Raw genomic sequence first — 20,588 nt, forward strand, 5'->3', positions numbered from 1 at the left:
GGAACGGCCTAGTCAAAGCCCAGACCTCAATCCAATTGAGAATCTGTGGTATGACTTAAAGATTGCTGTACACCAGCGGAACCCATCCAACTTGAAGGAGCTGGAGCAGTTTTGCCTTGAAACATGGGCAAAAAACCCAGTGGCTAGATGTGCCAAGCTTATAGACATACCCCAAGATACTTGCAGCTGTAATTGCTGCAAAAGGTGTCTCTACAAATTATTGACTTTCGGGGGGTGAATAGTTATTTTTTCTTGTTTCTTGTTTGTTTCACAAAAAAAAATATTTAGCATCTTCAAAGTGGTAGGCATGTTGTGTAAATCAAATGATACAAACCCCCCCAAAATCCATTTTAATTCCAGGTTGTAAGGCAACAAAATAGGAAGAATGCCAAGGGGGGTGAATACTTTCGGAAGCCACTGTACTACAGTTATGGTATCTAAAAATTATATTTACAACCTATTATTAAAAGTGATTGTACACTGACAAAATATGTTGAGCAAATTGTGTTTTTCTAACTTGTGTTCTAATGACAATGCCACAAAACCCCTGCTTATAGTGAAGCAGTGCTTGCTCTCTACTGACCTATGCAATTGTCCATAACTTTTAACATTGTTTTACAAGTTAGACACTTGCATATGATCATCCTATTTTGTAGACTATTGAGTTGACCAAAAAGATGCTTGTTAACTTAGTTTATTGGCCAGATAGATACCTAATTGCTCGAGAATGAATACACATTAGATTCCTCAACCACAATGATAAGGGATGCACCTCTCTTTCCGATGATTTAGTGCAAGTGATGTTAAGTATAGCTGCAAGCCTGGCGAAGTGTCTATACTCAAAACAAAATTATATCCGTTTCTAAGACCTCTCTCTACATGTAAGCGCTGATTGGACCCATGAATAAGCAGTATATTGACCAAATCTCTTCACTCCACTTTAAATACAGGTTCTCTCCAATGCACACTCTGCTCTAAGAGGTCTGCTGTCTATCCCAAGAAGGTGACAATGCCACAGAATTACACTGAGTGTACAAAACATTACAAACACCTGCTCTTTCCATGACATAGACTGACCAGGTGAATCCAGGTGAAAGCTATGATCCCTTGATAAATCCACTTCAATCCATGTAGATTAAGGGGAGGAGACAGGTTAAAGAAGGATTATTTAGCCTTGAGACAACTGAGACATGGATTGTGTATGTGTGCCATTCAGAGGGTAAATGGGCAAGAAAAAACATTTAAGTGCCTTTGAACAGGGTATGGTAGTAGGTGCCAGGCACACCGGTTTGTGTCAAGAACTGCAACGCTGCTGGGGTTTTCATGCTCAACAGTTTCCTGTGTATATCAAGAATGGTCCACCAAGGACATCCAGCCAACTTGACACAACCGTGGGAAGCATTGGAGTCAACATGAGCCAGAATCCCTATGGAACGCTTTCGACACCTTGTAGAGTCCATGCCCCGACAAATTGAGGCTGTTCTGAGGGCAACTCCATATTAAGAAGGTGTTCCTAATGGTTGGTATACTCAGTGTATATCAATGTACTGAGAGGTACAAACAACATGGCTGACTATACAACTAGCCTGGAATTACTCCCCGTCATGATATGTTTTGGCTTTCAAAAGAATTGGTCACACACACCTATGTCATCTTGCACCCACTACACACAGGGGAGAGAATTAAAAGTGACATTAAATAAATGAGGTCATCAAATGAAAAGTGCTTTTGCTTTTGCTGATGTACATGAACATGGCTGCTTTGACGAGTATTACTGTGGCACTACTCTTAGAGCTGCTTGGAGTACTCAATTGACATTGGTTTTGAGTAATCAAGTGACATTGCCTTTGTGTTGTGAAGGACAAAGTTAATCTATTTCTCCTTCACTGCTGTGAGGCACTACTCTTTTCATCCTTCACATTTTTGGAAATGTGTTTAAATTCAGATACTACAGTTAGGGGATGTGTTGGATTTGGATACTTTGTCATTGTTTCCTAATACAAGTAGAAGTGAGTCAACCATCATTTTACCAAAACCACTGCTTGAAGTATGCGAATGTAAAGGCAGTTGACTGAGTTGAGGTAAGTGGAAGTACTCTTTTAAACATGAGTGAGGCTAGAATGTAGCTTACAATGGAATTTAACCATGTCTGGCACTTCCAATATACCTGGCAAATGAGAAAACAATTAGAAAATAAACTCTTCCTCATCAACCTATTGCACTAGCATTTCATATCACAAAAATACATATAAAGTTACATCTATTACATTACTCTACACTAGGAAAAACTTTTACAGAGCTCCAGACCAAGGAGTTCCACGACAAAACTACGATACATAAATATGGATATATCTATAGATAATTTTTTCTCAAACATACCATTTTATAATATGTGACTTTAGAGGAAAGAAAAATAGATTACCAATACATTCACAACAAACATTTCATCCGTTTAGGGAAAAGGAAAGGGATATTTGGATGACACAAGTCTTATAGATCCTGACCGAGCCGCTCGATTTCCTCGATAAGAAAGTCGATGTCCTCGAAGGTGGCCGCAGGGTTGGAGATGACCATGCGGAAGAAGTTGACCTTGTCCCCCTGTGGTTGGTAGCTGACCATGGTTGTCCCATACTCCATCATCCTGGCCTTGATCACTGGAGCCACCTACACAACAAGACACATACAATTGTTGTGTTACAAAGTAAAAGTGTTAAGTGCTTTTCAACTATTATGAGGAAATACTATTGTAAAACAAAATCTAATTTATTTATTTAAAAATGTCAATTGCCTTTGACAAACAAATGGACATGAATCAACGTTTTATTCCCTTCGAAAGGAAACCTTCAGTTTTCAAAATATCTTAAATAAAATGTGGATAACATCATTTCCATGTCGTTTTTTTTTTTACCACAATCTGATGTCCATTCCACCTGAATGCCGTTCACTTTATCAAACCTCTGTGTTTTCACTGTGCGACACATCCCTGCAGTCAAGCTACAGTATCTACAGATGCACAAATTACATTCACTCGGTGGACAGGCCGAAAAGACAGCTACAGACAGCTGGGGTGACAAGTAAATCTAACACCAAAAAGGTTCACAAGAGTTCAGCAGACACTGTGATGTTGAGAGGCTATCTTGCAATAAAACTTGGTGAAAGTCATTTATTTGTTGTTCAGTCCAGTCTGTCTGGCTTTGTGGATTACTTTCTCTGATGTGCAGAGGCAGATTCAATTACGAGTTCTGGAGGATATAGTGAGAGTGACACAGGCATCGCCATGGGAATTTCGAGTGCTGAGGGTGCTGCAGCACCCCCTAAAAAATAAACAAGTATTATTATTATTTTTGGGGAAAAATATTTCTTACATTTTAGCAGAAGCTCTTATCCAGAGTGACTTACAGTTAGTGAGTGCATACATTTTTCATACTGGCCCCCCGTGGGAAAGGAACCCACAACCCTGGCGTTGCGAGCACCATGCTCTACCAACTGAGCTACAGGGGACCATAACTTCACAAAACTAGTGCAGATATTTTGTCTGCATTAGTTTTTCCTTCATTTATTGATGAGTATTTTGACCGTTTGTTAAAATTCAACTTATTGTGTCTGCCTATTTCCAGTTGTATTAATCATAACACATATAGCCCTTAAATAATCATCAACACCTTTAAAAGGCTTATTTTCCAACTCTAAAATATCAGCTGCATGCACTTATCTTTTTTATCTTCCTGCTTGAATGAAATGTGCCAATTGTTAGCTGTAGCTAAAGCCTATGCCAGAGCTGAATGCCTTGTCAAGTGGAGAGGCAAAGTAATGAGCTGGAAGACATGCAGGATTGTCTATAATGCACAATTACAGATGTAGGATCTTAATTTGACCTGTATTGTCGGAGAAAATATTATCCTGCAGCAACAGCATTTCAATGTTTAGTCCAGGGGTCTCCAACCTTTTCTAGCATGAGAGCTACTATAAAACAAATTCGCGAGCTACTCATTTTATAGCTTTCAAATAGTCACATTCTTCTCTTCTCCTCTCCCCTGCAACTCTTCCTCTTAGTGTACAAGAGAAAATAGTGCACTATGTTTTCTGTCAATATACATGGTAAAATAATGGTTAATAAAAAACATGTAATGTGGGCCCTATAAAATCAGAGATTCATTTCCAAAATTCTGTTTTCCAAAATTCTGTTTTCCAAAATTCTGTTTTTCCCAAATTCTGTTTTCCAAAATTCTGTTTTCTCAGTTTTCTTTTTCCTGGTTCACTCTCAAAATTACAATTGTTCATAGAGAAACAAGGAAATTGGATGTTCTGAGTCTATGTCAATTACTTAAATCACATCAGAATACCTTTTTTGGGGGGGTCTGGAAGAGAACTCACATATTTAGATTTTTGAGTGTAATTCCCCTTTAACTGCGCATCTAGCCCTTTAATTGTGCGTCTAGTGTGCCATCTAATGTGCCGGTCTAGCGATGGTTCTGTACTGCTGCTGCTAATTTCATGGCAAAGTTGGCAAATAACAAATAATCAATACAAATGATATACTTACTCATGATATACTTCTGCCAAGTAAGCATACGTTGCAGTTAACGTTTAATTGAGAAGGTTTTGCAGAAAGTATTTCTGTCAACCCACAAGACGGTTAGCACATCAACTGGCTACTAGTGATAGGCATTCTGAGTCTTTTCTATGAGCTGGATCATTTAGTTCTGTTCACCTAAAATTGTAGATCTTCGATCAGTAATGCTTAGAAATGGACATAAAACCATACTTTAAAGCCTAAAACTTTGCCTACCATTATGTCAGATCATGAAATGTGAGTTGAAATATATTTTTACCTGACCAAATTATTAGATGGCCTGCAATAAAAAAATGAAGACTTACCTGCAGATCATTTATGTCTGGAGCTCAAAAAACAATAGTAAAAGTATGCAAATCAGGGAGCCAAATGAACGGCTCTTTCACATATGTGATTCGGTTCCCGACGTTCACCAAAAGAGCCATTCATTCGCGAAAGACCCGTCACTACTGGCTACACATGGAGTAATAGACAAATGCTCGCACCACACAGACAGAAAGGGGCAATATTGCTGGAATTTAATTGGCAGATATTGTGTTAGGTTTGGCTTGTTAAGCCAATAGTGGCTAACCAGGGGTGGGATAAATGTCAATGTTGCGTTGGTTAGATATTAGCTGGGAGCTTGCGGTGTCTGATACTTGTGAGATTTCTTTATGACAGTTTGCGGTGGAACGTGAAAATTGCATGTACTTTCAGAATTGTTTGGCGAGCTACTCACAGGTGGTCTGCGAGCTACTGTTGGAGACGCCTGGTTTAGTCCATAATGTTGCTTGATCGGTGGTTAGGTTATTAGCTGGTCAAAATGAGGCTACATGAAAAGTGGAATACTGTAAATATAACCATGTGTTAGTGCGGGTTTTCAGTGAATGTATGTAAATCATGAAGCTCCTCTGCGTTTCCTGCGGTGCAGGAAAGATCTCAGCAATAAAAGGGTGATCAAATTAAGATCCTACACCTGTAGGTGTCATATGGAGTAGAGGCATTCTATCCATGCAAAGATTTTCAGCATTAATACAAAGAATTAAGAGTTATACAAAGTATTAAGTATTAATACAAAGTGCTGAAGAGAAATACAAATGACAAAAAAGCTATTTTATTTGGGTGTACAGTATTTTTGTAATTCACATTTGGCTTAAAGGGGCAAGGAGGTACTACTAAGAGGTAATGCTAAGTGACAGTTTCAGAAGCTCAACTTTTCAGTTTAGAGCTTTACAGATAGCAGTGCTTTACAGATTCAAATCACATGCAGGTCGACAGTAATCTTCTCTAGACTTAGAATATATCTAGGGGCATTAAGTTACATAAGGCAAACAGAACTTTGGAAACTTCCGCAAGTTTAGGCTTAATAAAGAAGATGGATATTACCTTAAAAGGGAAAATCCACTCAAAAATATTTTGGTATTTGTTAGTCCACTGTTGATACAGTCCCAAAATGGTTTTGCATGTCAGCAGTCGAGTTTTCACCAGCCACATCATCATGATCATGCAAAATGCTAGTTAGCTTTTAATGTTTGATCGCTTAATTTGCTTCAAGTCTATATTTTGAAACAGTAGGTTATGTTTTGATGTATTGTGGTTATTGTCTCTACTTACTGATGTATTGATGCTGTTTTTTGTTTTTGTTTTTGCTTTCTACCTTATGCGCATTGAGCGTGGAAAAATGCGCTCTACAAATGTAATATTATTATTATTATTACAGTCATTCCGCACAAATCTGTTGCAGGTGTCCTGTTGTAATTGGCAACCCTGCAAATAATAATAAATAATCAACTCTGAATTGTGCCTCACTTGAATCAGTCCTTTGGCAAATTATGTTGTGTCCAAAGCACTGTTGAAAACACTGGTGGTTGAAAAATAGCAAGTTAAAATGGATTCAGAATATCATGTCTTCCAGCACAGTCCCTAATTGTGCTAAATGGTCATCATTATGACAATCACTTCAGTGTCTGCAGAAAACCCAGAATATCACTCCTGCTAAACATCTACACCCATAACAGATGGAGCGTGTCCACACTATTTAATGTTTGGAAAAATAAGAATGGTATCATACATGTGTGTATGAGACAATGGCCTAGATTCAATCAGACCAAGCGTTAACCGGCATTAACAGACACCGCATAGCGCATGTTTTGGCGGTGTCAGAGGTGGAACTGCATTGGCGCCTTCAAACCAATGAGCAGCTGCTCTTGCGATCATTGTCACAAAGCCACACCCGCCCCACTCACTTTAGAAGTTCAGAGCGAGAAAGTGAAGGCTATATAGAAATAATTACGTTACATTGAAAAGTCATTAAATAAATTAATGAGAATTTCTATCATCCTAGTGTTTGAACTTGTAAACAAGGCTGCATGGGATTTCTGTTAATGTGACTCCCTGCAGCCAATGGCAATGTCCGCTTTAGGTATAATGCCGGGAGGCACTTGAGGATTTGACAGCTCTAACTCAGTTCCACCTCTGACACCGCCAAAACAACCATTATGCGGATGTCGGATCTATATCAGATTTAATAGAGCCCTGTGTGTGTGTGTGTGTGTAGAGAGAGAGAGAGAGAGAGAGAGAGAGAGAGAGAGAGAGAGAGAGAGAGAGAGAGAGAGAGAGAGAGAGAGAGAGAGAGAGAGAGAGAGAGAGAGAGAGAGAGAGAGAGAGAGAGAGAGAGAGAGAGAGAGAGAGAGAGAGAGAGAGAGAGAGAGAGAGAGAGAGAGAGAGAGAGAGAGAGTCTCTTTGTATGGCTGGCACATCATCTGTTTTTCCTAATTGCCGATTAGAGGACCTCTGCTGCTGAGTGGCTGCCACAGTATCAACCCACGGCCAATGATTGAACTCATGAACAATAGCCCATCCCCCCATATTCACTCCCTCCCTCCTACTCACACAGTCCATGGAAACATGTCTGTCATTTGAGATTCTCTCATTCAAATTGTGCAATCGAGGTTGAGTAAATGAACTCTATTTGCATGCTTAATGATTTTCCAAACTCCTTCCATTTTTAGGCATAGGGACCTTTCTACAAATTACATCAGAGGACTGCCTTTTTTTTCAGGTGAAGGAGACATGATGTGGACAAACTGAGTGTAGTGAGATGGAGGCGTTTGAGGCTCTGACAATAAGGATCGTACTAGTCCTTTATCTCCTACTGCTCACCTTGTGCAGGCGCTTCTTTTTCTCCTCTTTGTCCTCCAGGTAGCGTACACCAGGAGGGAGGTACCAGAAACACACGTTGGTGTGTTGAGGCTGGGACAGTGCAAAATGGGAAGATGAAATTATTAATCAGTCAATTATTATGCTTTACACATGTAAGTACACACACACACAGGTGCACACGTCAAACTGAGGAGCTGGAAAGACAGGCGAAAAATCCATTAGAGAAACCATAGATTATTGGAATCCACTCAGGTTCTACAAAATAGAAAGCTTTCAAAGCAATCATGGCTGTCAATTTATCAAGCCAGCGCTGTGTATACTGAAAAGAGTAATTCATACCCTGACAAAAGAACTCTGCTGTGAGTTCTGCTGTGTCGGGTGGCGGTGGCGGGGGTCTGAATAGTAAGCAGGTAGAGTGGCTCTCATTCATAGCCCTCTAGCTATGTCTGTGTCTCACATCTCTATCTCCTAGTACCAGATGTGATGGGAGAAAAAAACCTGCCTGCTCACTGGTGAAAAGCATTCATTACAAATGGCTGACTGACCATGCATACCAGACTCATTTATTTAGCGTGAGTGTTGAGTCACAGCCGCACTGATGTGGTGCTATGGTTTTCTGGGCCACCAAGCCAAGTTAACACCTGGACCAATGCCCAGGGGATTTGGACTATTCCTGCCTGTCAGTCTATTGTGTTATAATGGTATCTGTCTTTTATATGGCTGTAATTATAAGCATAGCTAAATAAATTTCATTTAAATGCCAGGATGTCCATACTCTACTGCAGGGGTATTCAACTCTTACACTATGAGGTCCGGAGCCTGCTGGTTTTCTGTTCTACCTGATAATTAATTGCACCCACTTGGTGTCCCAGGTCTAAATCAGTCCGTCATTAGAGGGGAACAATGATAAAACAAACACAGTGGAACTGGCTTCGAGGTCCAGAGTTCAGTTTTGAGGGCTCTATAGCATGGCTCTCCAACCCTGTTCCTATAGGTTTTCGCTCGAACCCCTGTTCTAACGAACCTGATTCAGCTAATCAACCAGCTAATTATTAGAATCAGGTGTGCTAGATTAGGGTTGGAGTGAACCTACAGGACGGTAGCTCTCCAGGAACATGGTTGGTGAACCATGCTCTGTAGTATAAAATACATTCCAATTTGATTTTAGCCATTCACAACCTCATCACATAAATGTACAGTATATTTGGTGTTGCTTTTATGCTTAGTAAGGAACATTTAAGAAAGACAGCTATTCATATGGATATGAGCGTTGAGTAGTTACAGTACAACTCATATACAACAGCCATTAAACATAACAGCAGCATATTATCCCGACAGCCAAGGCATTTCATCATGCACAAAGCAACTGCATACAACCTGTCAATCAAGTGTACTGTCAATTACATAAAAGTTACTGTCATATCAGATGCAATATACAGTAGCCCAGCACATCAACTCAATGGAGAGAATATTTAGGTATAATGTAGCCTAATTTCTTATCTCTGACCATATGATTTTGTCTTATCATTCATGTCGTTCAGTGTCTAACCATACAAAACATGTAATATGAACATACCTTTCCATTGAAGACCATCTCATATCCTTCCCTGTCCTTGATCTTGTTGTACAGGTACTCCGAAAGCTCCAGACACTTGTCAATCTGAGCCTCGAACCCGATGGTGCCCTATCGGTGAAGAGGAAAACGCTGTCAACAACATGGTAAAGGTAACAACAAAGGTGAAAAGAGAGAGGAGAGAAAAGCTTCTTTTAAAATCATACTAACAATAGCTCATATTTTTCCTCCCCAATAACTGATTGCATAAACACGAACGCTGTTTTCCTGTAGTGATTGACATTTTCAAAGAATGTTTCATAAATGTCTCCACCAAATTAGAGAAGACACTTGGTACACTAAAACCCACAGTCCAAATGCAACACTAGCAAAAACAACTCCCTCCACACATCCCTCCCTGTCAGTTCCCATTGTAGCACTGTGATAAGCAATTACCCCACTAGTCCTCAACTGTCAAGCTGCAGGGGTCAAACTGCAGACCAGGACTGGCTTTACATCCCAGCCACATTGTCAGGGGGAATCTGTTTGGCTGGGATGTCCAGCATCACAAAGCTCTCTCACTATATTATACTCAACAGGACCATTTGTTGACTGAAGAAACAGAAGGCTACTAAAGGTTTTTAATTCATACTGCACACAATGTAGTCACACAGACGTCAACAATGCAATCAGAAAAGCAATACACTGCAAATTGTATTAGGCTGTAAAAGGCTTATGGAATATCTATTTTGAAATATACATGAGATATTCCCTGGCAAAGAGAACTATAACATTTAAAAAATACAAAACATATCAACATAAATGTTTTCTAAAACAAGGCATGATGAAAATCCCCATAGGGGATCTGTATCGAACGAAATGACCGAAAGATAACCACATTTGTAATCAGTGCTCTTCCCACCTTAGCTCTCCACATGAGCCAGAGCTTGAAGATGTCCACATGACGCCCACACTGCAGGGCCTTGTCCCCTGTGTCGTAAGACAGGTCGTAGTGCTTGTCCTGCTGGAATAGGTAGCAGGCGTGCATCTGGTTGCAGTTTTGCATCAGCCCCTGGAGAAGAGAAAGGATACACTTTAGATTATACAACAGTGACAATAGCTAGTTAATACATATCCTGTAATCTCATTAGCCACAAGGTCATTACAGATGGATGTGTATCTTAGCAATGACCTTAGTCATGTAGGAACATAGGCCTCTTATTCTGAAATGTAACGAAAGAAGACATTGTGATGAATGATATGTAAAGGCACTATTTTTGACCTCTCCCCTTTGACCCCTTACCTCCTCCCGGACCAGCAGGGCTGAGCACTGCAGTGGGACTGCCATCATCTTGTGAGGGTTCCATGTCACTGAATTGGCCCTGTGAATGAATGACAACAACAATGGGTACTTTTTCGGAATATTGATTTAAATGAAATCAAACAATTCAAAGGAAATTCATAACAGAACATTTCACTACATTAATTTCAGTACATTTCAGTACTGACCTCTCAACTCCATCTAGCTTCCACCTGTGTGTCCTGGACATGATGAGACTGCCTCCCCACGCACCCTGAGGAGAGAGAGAGACAGTGAGATTACCAAACTACAGAACACTTCAGAGCGTGTGACTGAGTCTCAACATGAAGAGCCCCATTGCACCACAGCATGTCTGAACTCAACCAGCCATATGCAACAACATACAGTTCATATTCACGGAGTGAGCCCGCTGACAATTTCCTACAAATACTGATGACTCTTCTCTATTTCATATTTGGTGGAAAGAGAGCACCCTCACAGTTCTATGTTCGAGAATACAATAATTCAACGTAAAAAGGCCCTAAACAAATCTGGCATGTCTGCAGTTTGACATTGATGGATCTCCTTTCTTGGTCTTAATAGAGGTGTCCGTATGTCATGCCTCAATCACCTCCATTAGACAGAGTCCTTCGGTGAGAGAGGCCATGATGGGGAAGTCAGGGGAAAGGATGATTTACAGCACCTGCTCCAGTTTCCTTAATCTCCAGTGTTACAGAGGAAACTGACTGAGTGGCTGGCTCCTATCTAGGTCAGCTGAAAGCAGCAGAGGGGATTCAGATATATTACATGAATCAAACTCTGGCTGGTGAGCTCTCTATGCCCCTGTCCCTGAAACACCCAGAGCTAAATGCTATGGATTTACCATCTAATAAGGTAATAACAAAGATATTCACCTAAAGTAACTTGAGTGTGTAATAGCCACTTGTATAGTGTAACTTAAGGTAATATCCTGTAATTGGCCACCATAACAGGAGTCTTGCTCTGTATACCAGTAAAAAATGAGATAAAGTACAAGTGTTTCCACTCACATCCACGTGAAACCAGACTTGGTACTTCTTACAGATATCTGAGATGGCAATGAGGGGGTCAAAGGCTCCGTAGACCGTGGTGCCAGCCGTCGCACTCACAAAGAATGGCACAAAGCCCTAAATATACAACATGAAAATAAATCCTTTGCATGTACAGTATCACATACCAACATTATTAATATTTCCCATTATACACATGACATTACAGATTATATATATTCTAGATAATAGACACATTCCTGATCATCATTGTGGTAAATTTCCATATGGGTGTACAAAATGAAAAAAAAAACGGACTTAATAGCCATTGCTCTTTAACAGAGATATGGATGGACGTGTCATATATGTATGAAATTACCTTCTGCTTGGCTTCCAGTATTTTCCTTTCAAGGTCAGCTGGTATCATTTTACCACTGCGAAGGAAAAAACAGGATTTCATTGCTTGAATGCTTTTGCCATTATATGACATGTTCTGTTTTATTCTGCATCTGCTGTATAGTTACAATACTACAGTACCTCTCATCAGCTTTGATGCAGATGACACTCTCTGTCCCAATGCCAAGGGCTGCTGCTCCTTTCTTGATTGAGAAATGGCTCTAAAAGACACAGAAGAAGAGAAATCCCTTGCATAAGCTCTTATAGTAGCCTGATGACATTTCCTGTTTGATGCATTTCATTGAATGCTGCTATAAAGGGAATTCAAGACCAAGGAAAGAATAAAAAGAGATGAAGCAGTAGTAACTTTGGAATGTTGCTGTCCAAGGCAATGCAAAGACTTTTGGGAATGTTCCATTTTAGCTGTTGTTCGCCGAATTGTTTAAATATCCTGGACCACTGCAGGGGAGAGGAGATATCAGCAAGTGTCCTTGTGTGCTGTGCTGTCATGCAGAATGTCAGCAAATTAGCGTCACATTAGCTATGGCTGCATGTGAAGGTGACACACTGACATTTCCTACCTAAAAACACATCGGGTGCCACTGGCTGAGATGTCAGTCCCTTTTTCTACAACATAAATACATCAGTGAGGAAAAATGTGACCTGGCTTTATATGGAACAGCTGGCCCAACAGCTGGAACAGCTGGGCCCAATTGGGATTCTGAAGCCCACCTTGCCAAACATTACCCTCTTTAAGTAGTGAACGCTGGATCCTTGTAATTTGACGTAATCTAAGAACAAAGCATACAAATTCTACTCCCTCACCAAAACATTGGGATAACATCACTATGAAGCAACTAAATTAAATGCACAACAAAGAGAAGAAAATAAAAGAGAGGGAAAAAAAGGAAGTCAAAGCAAGAAATTAATAAAATTATAAATGAATGAATTAACAATTGAAATAAAGAGAAAATTAAAGACATGAGTAAGGTAAAGGGGGGCCTACATGCTCGGATGTGAAGGCTGCCAGTCTGGGGACGGATGACATTCCTTTCTCCTTCACTTCAGGAAACATCTTGAAGCGAGCCAGCAGCATGGCATACATATTGGAAATGGCACCACCTAGAGGAGAGAGGAGAGCACACCGCTCAATCACTTGTGGTGTGTAAGTATAATTTCGTACAGCCATCAGATGTCAAAATTCACAGGAAGATAATGCTTTGGCTATTCATTAACACAGGACTAAAAGTAAATGAAAGGGTTATGTATAGGTAACATACATGTCTCAGAAGAATCTGTCTTAAATGTTTTGAGGAAATTATCAAAAATACGTTTCAATGATGATAATATATATTTCCATGTCCATTTAATTGTGAAAAAGCATCAGTTTGCCTCTGTTATTATAACCTCCTATGTTTTTTGTTTTTGTTTTTTATATGTCAACCAAGAGTCCAGAGGAGAAATTAAAGCAACCGTTATGTTGTAAGGGAGGAGGTGGTATTATGCTAATTGACTGTGTAAAGTATACAATTTTTGTCATCAAAATGCAAATTGACATTTCGCTGGAAATGGTCCAACCCATTTTCTGTGAATCTGATGGGGGGTTATAATTGGCGTCACCTACGCACCGGGAGAGAATATTCCATCTCCTCGGCCATCCTCCCAGCCAATGATCTCCCTCATTTTCTTCAGAGTGACGTATTCCAGCAGCACGAACACTGGAGCCACCTCATAGGTGAACCTGGATTGCGCAAGAGAGATCACATGACTGAGTTACACAAAATATGGATCCAGACCCCAAAAAATGAGAAATAGTCAAACGTCACGACAGACAAATGATTTAGCGTCTGTCTTTTTCCCCCAGACAAATGATTTAGCGTCTGTCTTTTTCCCCCTCTGCAGTTCTATGGTTTCACAACCGATTTGGCTTGAGAAACAGTTTATCATGGGCTCAGGTTTAGCATGAGGGATGGGGTCATATAGCTCACAGAAGCTGACAAAGTATTTCAAAGTCAAGACAGACAAAGCAAAACTTTGGTTTTATTGGAATGCACATAGCAGTAGATGTCAATGTACAACAGTCTTTATTTGATTGCCAATTAACTTGCAATTCAACCACAAACACAGTGGAATTTATAAAGGTTATTGCAAGTTATATGTAGGTTAAATGCAATACTCGATATATAACATTTTTCTCTACACCACAAAACAGTTCAACATTCTCTGCATCATACACACGCCTTGCTACACTACAGCATGTCTGACTCCAAATTGATTACAAATGTATTCATTTTGGGGATTCAGTGCATTTAATTCTGCCAGCAGAACCCTTATTTCACTGATCCATGACTCTCAGTATATATCATCCCCCGCTCAGCCAGAAATTAACTTCCGATTAGCCTGAATCAAGCCGAAATGCTAATTTTCACCCCTTGAATTGCCATGGGGATAGCAAAGGAGGGAAGGAGGTAGGGTGTGGGGTTAAATGAATACGGGATTGAATTCTGTGCTGCCTTTCCTTTCAACCATGTCACATGCTCTCGTTGAGCGAGACCTCACTATCAGTGTGAGAAGACGCAGCAGAGAATGCATATGGATGGTCCGGGAATTGAAATTATTGTTATGATGTTTTATCATTTGAATCATGATGGGGCTAGTCATACTCACATGTTGGTGTTTGCGGTCGACGTTAGCCAATCAGCTGCAAGACCAACCATGTCTAATCCTGTAGAGAGCTGATTGAAGTATCTGGGGTGGGCTAGAAGCAGAGGAAATTGTGTGAGATGACAGAATTGTCAGTGGTCTTTTTGGAAATGTCAGGCATATTTTCCTATTTTTCTGTTTGCCATACTATGCTTTTTACGTGATTCTGGTGCCTATGCCACTTGGCACAGCTTGGCATGTAAGGCTGTGTGTAGCTCCTTCATAGTTTAATTCAGTTGTGGTGTGTTCTTGGAGTGACAACTATTAAGCTTGTATGGTCATGCTAGAACATTTTAGAGAGAAGGTGATGTCAAAACGTTTCAACATTTGTTAGTAATTTCACTAGCCCTTGGGGTATTCGTTTTAGTTTTTAAATGGAACATGATGAGGATAATAGCATAGCATATATGGAACATGTTAGTGATTTTAGCATTGATACTATATGGAACATGTTAGTGATTTTAGCATTTATACTGTCAAATTCGTTTGGAAATTGGATTTTGGGGAAGGATATCCTGTCATTTCCAATTTGCTCCATATATTATGCCTTTCTTCATCCGAATAGTGCGGCACGGGGAATAAAAATGACCTAGCACATTTAACAGATTATGATCTCAAAAACATTAGATTTCCACCATCTATACACACCATCGATAATACTTTTCTAAATAAAAGCAGGTAACGAAAACACACCTAGGTCTGTTTTCTTGGATATGCCACTGGATAGGCCTGGTTTATCTTTTAATCTCAATCTATTAATATATATTTTTAAACAATTAACATTTTAGTCATTTAGCAGACGCTCTTATCCAGAGCGACTTACAGTTAGTGAGTGCATAAATGTTTCATACTGGCCCCGCGTGGGAAACGAACCCACAACCCTGGCGTTGCACGCGCCATGCTCTACCAACTGAGCCCTTTAATTTTCGTCCGGGGTAGCCCTATGCCTAATTTATGAACAGGGACAACTCTTCAGAAGAAAACATTTAGCAATTCATTTGGTTTATATTGACCCAAAACGAATGAAAAAAACAACAACATATAGCTAGCTATAGGCTGAGTAAAACAGCAGGCAGACAGGCAATACTGATTTTGAATTGTACATTTCCTCTCACAAAAAAGCTGCGAAATTAGCATTTTGCTGCAAAAGATACATATCTTATAATACCTGTTTTGATAGCGTATTTCAGCGTTGCACGACAGCTTATCAAAATATCATCCAGTGTTTCTGGATCATCCTGCAGTTCCCAGTTGTTTCTCTGAAGCAATTCATTGGGATAGTGGAAATCAATTACTTTCGTTTCCCTATCAAACGATTCCGTGATATATGCCAGCAAAATATCCACAACTTCTTGGAGAAAAGTCATTGTCTTCATGTCACCATCCAACGCGGGTAGTAGATCTGTGAATCAATGTTAAAATGCAGGCAATTATAATTTTAGATATAAAGTGTCATTTTAACCTTGAAAATGAAGGACAGATAGGCCTACATTTAAGTAAGGAGAAAATGCGTATAAGCTGTAGACCTATTAGGAAATAATAGGCTACACATTTACACCAGATACATAAGGCCATCGACTATTATATTATATTGTTTCAAAGTGATAATGACTAACCTAAATTAATTATATGTAAATAGAAAATATAACACATTTTCTGTTTTAAAAAATAGGTCTATAAGTCAGTATGTTTACTTGGGTTTTTAAAATAGGCTTCTTGTGGAATTTGTTGAAGGTGACTCTGTGTTTCATATGAATGTCCATCATTCGGGTAGGCCACACATATCACGATTTCGTATGTGAAAAATGTATCAATGTAGGCCTATCATGTTTATAGGCCTACCTGTTGAATATAGATCTGAGAACCCGACAGTCGCCTCAGTCGCCTTTAGACAATTGCACGGTTTATTGCATCCGCAGGTCCCAACCGTTGTCTCATCCAGTTTGGCAGATGTCGGCTCGGATGGTTTCTCGCCCTCTCCAGCAACACTGAGTAGAGCTTTAAATGTTTGTTTCAGTTCATAAAATTCAGAAAAAGAGGAAACAATTCAATGCATGATAAGCAATGAATATGTTGCGACAATGTTATATTGCTTCATATAGGCTATGCTAATATGCAGATTATAGTGTTTTTTCTTTTCCAGAACCAACCTACCACACAGTTTCGATCCAATGCCTCCAGGTAATTTTTGGGCCGCCGCCTGGCACCATGCCCTGGCTGGAGAGAGCAAGTCAAAGACGGATGAATAATGGGCTATATTCAGGCTCTGTGTAACTTACAAATATTCAGAAAAAAACGTGCTGAAACAAGGTGAAACCAGCCTCACATGAACATAATACGCTGTATTGGGCTACCAAATTCACAATGATAGGGCTACTAGCAGTTTATCAACATTTTTTAAAGTCGTCTTAACCTTGACTAAGCCCATCTTGTCTAGGGGCTATTTGCCTGACATAAAAAATATGTGACATCGTCTACCGGTCATTGTTAAGCCACAGTTATCCTGGTAGCCTGAATACATTGTTTATGCGAGTTATTGTTTGCAAGCATTAAACGTTGATTTATCCAACCAAATAGGCTATTTCATTTTCCCTTTAAGGGCTCAAGCCGATAATACTCACGCGTAGTTGGGCTTTGGTTGCTGGTATTATCACCAGCATTCTCCGGCGCGCCAAGACCCCAAAATCCGTGTGATGCCATTGCAAACAGTCGCCAGCAGTTAAGAGCTATATGAAAGACAGGGACAAATAGCGCCCATCCAGACCGGGGAAAAATGCGCCGAAGGGAAACGAGAGCTGTTCAGAGATGTGGTGCTGAAGCTGTCTATCGACAAAATCAAACTGTGCATTCAACGGAGACACGAACGAAACTGCAAAAGTGCTCAAAACGAGACTCTTCTCCGTATGCAGGCGTCCACAGGTATACAGATGGAATGCAAGGCATTGTCTTCTCAGAGAATTCGGTAACAGTTACCCAGAGCCCCTCGCGATTCAGTGTAAAGCGCAACCTCTCAACACTGCGTAGAATACCAGGCAATGTAGTATGGCAGAGTGTAAGAGTGTGAATATATCCGTATTGTGTTCACAGAAACATAGAAAAAATGCGATTTCACAAATGCCACTTTCAGGAATAAGAACTAATACGCACAGTATAATCCAGCGGTGAAAAGTAGAGCGCAGGGTTTGCTATATTAATGGCATTCGCAACTTAATAAAACAAACGTGTCCCAGCGTAGTGCTAACCTGGTTTCACGTCACTAAATAAATTCCAATGTGATTCAGTTCATGACGAACTGGATTGCGTCATGAGTCGTGACCACACATCTTTGTCCCCCTCCTGTTGCGTGCATGGAACTCAACACCAGAAACAGTCTCATGTAAACTTTTTTCCTCCAGTTTGGCTGTCCTGATAATTCATTTATCCAGCACTTTTTATTTCTTGGCGCCTCCTATCATTGCCCCCCTCCGGTCAAGGAAAGGTAACGGGGTGTGGAATGGGAACGCGTGGGTCCCTCTCGCTCCACTAGAGTTCAATCCGAGTGCACCATCGAGAGTGGCGTTCGAATCCGCGGTCCATATATTGTGCCTGGCTCTCTGTCGGTCATGGCTAGAAGGGCTCCAGCTTTTGTCAAATGAATGTCAAAAGTTGAAATGTTTTGCATTTTAGCTAACCCTAACCCTTTTCCTAACCTTGACCTAATTCTCCTAACCTGCTACGTTAATTCTCCTAACCTGCTGCATAAGTTCTCCTAATTTGCTATGAAAAGTCAAATCTGACGTTTTAATTTGACAAAGGCTGTATCCCTTCTAGCCATGACTGTCAGTGGTGTCCAAGAGCCATAAATCCCGATCCCGAGGTGCCAAACATCCGTCTGAGTAAACTGAATGTACAGAATATAGAAAATATGAGGCAAAAAATATAAGCAATTTATAAATGGAGAGAAATTATGACATTGAGCATACAGTTCTTGTGTTACAAGCATATTGAACATGGAGAAGGAATTTCACGGGCCATATATCATTTTATGAAACATGTTCACATTTACACACACAACAGAGCAATGGTGCACAACACGCTACTCACACATTTCTTACATTAACATTACATGCTTGTATCATATCATTGTTCTTTCCCCGTGGGTTTCATTAGATACTGGGGGACCAAATGTTTTGAGGACACAGCCACATACCCCCATGAAAATGTTTTGGGGTGGGGGGGTGCAGATAATTTTTTTGCCTGAGCTACAGATGGCTATATGGGTCTGCTAATACAGGACTAGTAAAGCCCCAGTGCACTACTTTTGTAAAAAAAAAAAAATATATATATATATATATATATATTTACTACCGTTCAAAAGTTAGGGTTCTTTTCAAAAGAAAATAAATAAATATTATCCATTAAAATAACATCAAATTGATCAGAAATGCAGTGTAGACATTGTTAATGTTGTAAATGGCTATTGTAGCTGGAAACGGCTGATTTTTAATGGAATATCTACAGTGAGGGAAAAAAGTATTTGATCCCCTGCTGATTTTGTACGTTTGCCCACTGACAAATAAATAATAAAAGTCTATAATTTAAATGGTAGGTTTATTTGAACAGTGAGAGACAGAATAACAACAAAAAAATCCAGGAAAATGCATGTCAAAAATGTTATAAATTGATTTGCATTTTAATGAGGGAAATACGTATTTGACCCCATCTCAATCAGAAAGATTTCTGGCTCCCAGGTGTCTTTTATACAGGTAACGAGCTGAGATTAGGAGCACACTCTTAAAGGGATCAATCAATCAGATTCCAAACTCTCCACCATGGCCAAGACCAAAGAGCTTTCCAAGGATGTCAGGGACAAGATTGTAGACCTACACAAGGCTGGAATGGGCTACAAGACCATCGCCAAGCAGCTTGGTGAGAAGGTGTCAACAGTTGGTGCAATTAATCGCAAATAGAAGAAACACAAAATAACTGTCAATCTCCCTCGGCCTGGGGCTCTATGCAAGATCTCACCTCGTGGAGTTGCAATGATCATGAGAACGGTGAGGAATCAGCCCAGAACTACACGGGAGGATCTTGTCAATGATCTCAAGGCAGCTGGGACCATAGTCACCAAGAAAACAATTGGTAACACACTACGCCGTGAAGGACTGAAATCCTGCAGCGCCCGCAAGGTCCCCCTGCTCAAGAAAGCACATATACAGGCCCGTCTGAAGTTTGCCAATGAACATCTGAATGATTCAGAGGAGAACTGGGTGAAAGTGTTGTGGTCAGATGAGACCAAAATCGAGCTCTTTGGCATCAACTCAATTTGACGTGTTTGGAGGAGGAGGAATGCTGCCTATGACCCCAAGAACACCATCCCCACCGTCAAACATGGAGGTGGAAACATTATGCTTTGTGGGTGTTTTTTGCTATGGGGACAACTTCACCGCATCAAAGGGACGATGGACGGGGCCATGTACCGTCAAATCTTGGGTGAGAACCTCCTTCCCTCAGACAGGGCATTAAAAATGGGTCGTGGATGGGTATTCCAGCATGACAATGACCCAAAACACACGGCGAAGGCAACAAAGGAGTGGCTCAAGAAGAAGCACATTAAGGTCCTGTAGTGGCCTAGCCAGTCTCCAGACCTTAATCCCATAGAAAATCTGTGGAGGGAGCTGAAGGTTCGAGTTGCCAAACGTCAGCCTCAAAACCTTAATGACTTGGAGAAGATCTGCAAAGAGGAGTGGGACAAAATCCCTCCTGAGATGTGTGCAAACCTGGTGGCCAACTACAAGAAACGTCTGACCTCTGTGATTGCCAACAAGGGTTTTGCCACCAAGTACTAAGTCATGATTTGCAGAGGGGTCAAATACTTTCCCTCATTAAAATGCAAATCAATTTATAGCATTTTTT

General features: G+C 40.3%; 1 protein-coding gene across 1 annotated transcript; it reads right to left on the reverse strand.

Moving 5' to 3' along the window:
- Window positions 1–1,468: 1,468 nt before the first annotated feature.
- gad2 (glutamate decarboxylase 2) lies at window positions 1,469–17,953 on the reverse strand. The gene is made up of 16 exons (XM_041880279.2): window positions 17,315–17,953; window positions 16,848–16,910; window positions 16,536–16,691; window positions 15,862–16,095; window positions 14,658–14,748; window positions 13,619–13,731; window positions 12,997–13,112; window positions 12,132–12,211; window positions 11,974–12,028; window positions 11,616–11,732; window positions 10,776–10,840; window positions 10,570–10,648; window positions 10,189–10,338; window positions 9,291–9,398; window positions 7,715–7,804; window positions 1,469–2,664 (listed from the first exon to the last, which is right to left on the reverse strand). Exons 1-16 carry the CDS (start codon window positions 17,391–17,393, stop codon window positions 2,491–2,493), a joined length of 1,770 nt encoding a protein of 589 aa, XP_041736213.1. The 5' UTR covers window positions 17,394–17,953; the 3' UTR covers window positions 1,469–2,490.
- Window positions 17,954–20,588: the final 2,635 nt, after the last annotated feature.

This window comes from Coregonus clupeaformis, chromosome 7, assembly GCF_020615455.1.
Source record: "Coregonus clupeaformis isolate EN_2021a chromosome 7, ASM2061545v1, whole genome shotgun sequence".
In the NCBI taxonomy this organism is placed as follows: domain Eukaryota; kingdom Metazoa; phylum Chordata; class Actinopteri; order Salmoniformes; family Salmonidae; genus Coregonus; species Coregonus clupeaformis.

Excerpts from the sequence above, each read along its gene's own strand:
- gad2 (XM_041880279.2), bottom strand. The coding sequence starts at position 17,393 with ATGGCATCACACGGATTTTGGGGTCTTGGCGCGCCGGAGAATGCTGGT. Across the intron at positions 13,732-14,657 it reads TCGACCGCAAACACCAACAT|GTTCACCTATGAGGTGGCTC; the intron begins GTGAGTATGACT and ends TGCGCAATCCAG. Across the intron at positions 10,649-10,775 it reads AAGCTAGATGGAGTTGAGAG|GGCCAATTCAGTGACATGGA; the intron begins GTCAGTACTGAA and ends ATTCATTCACAG.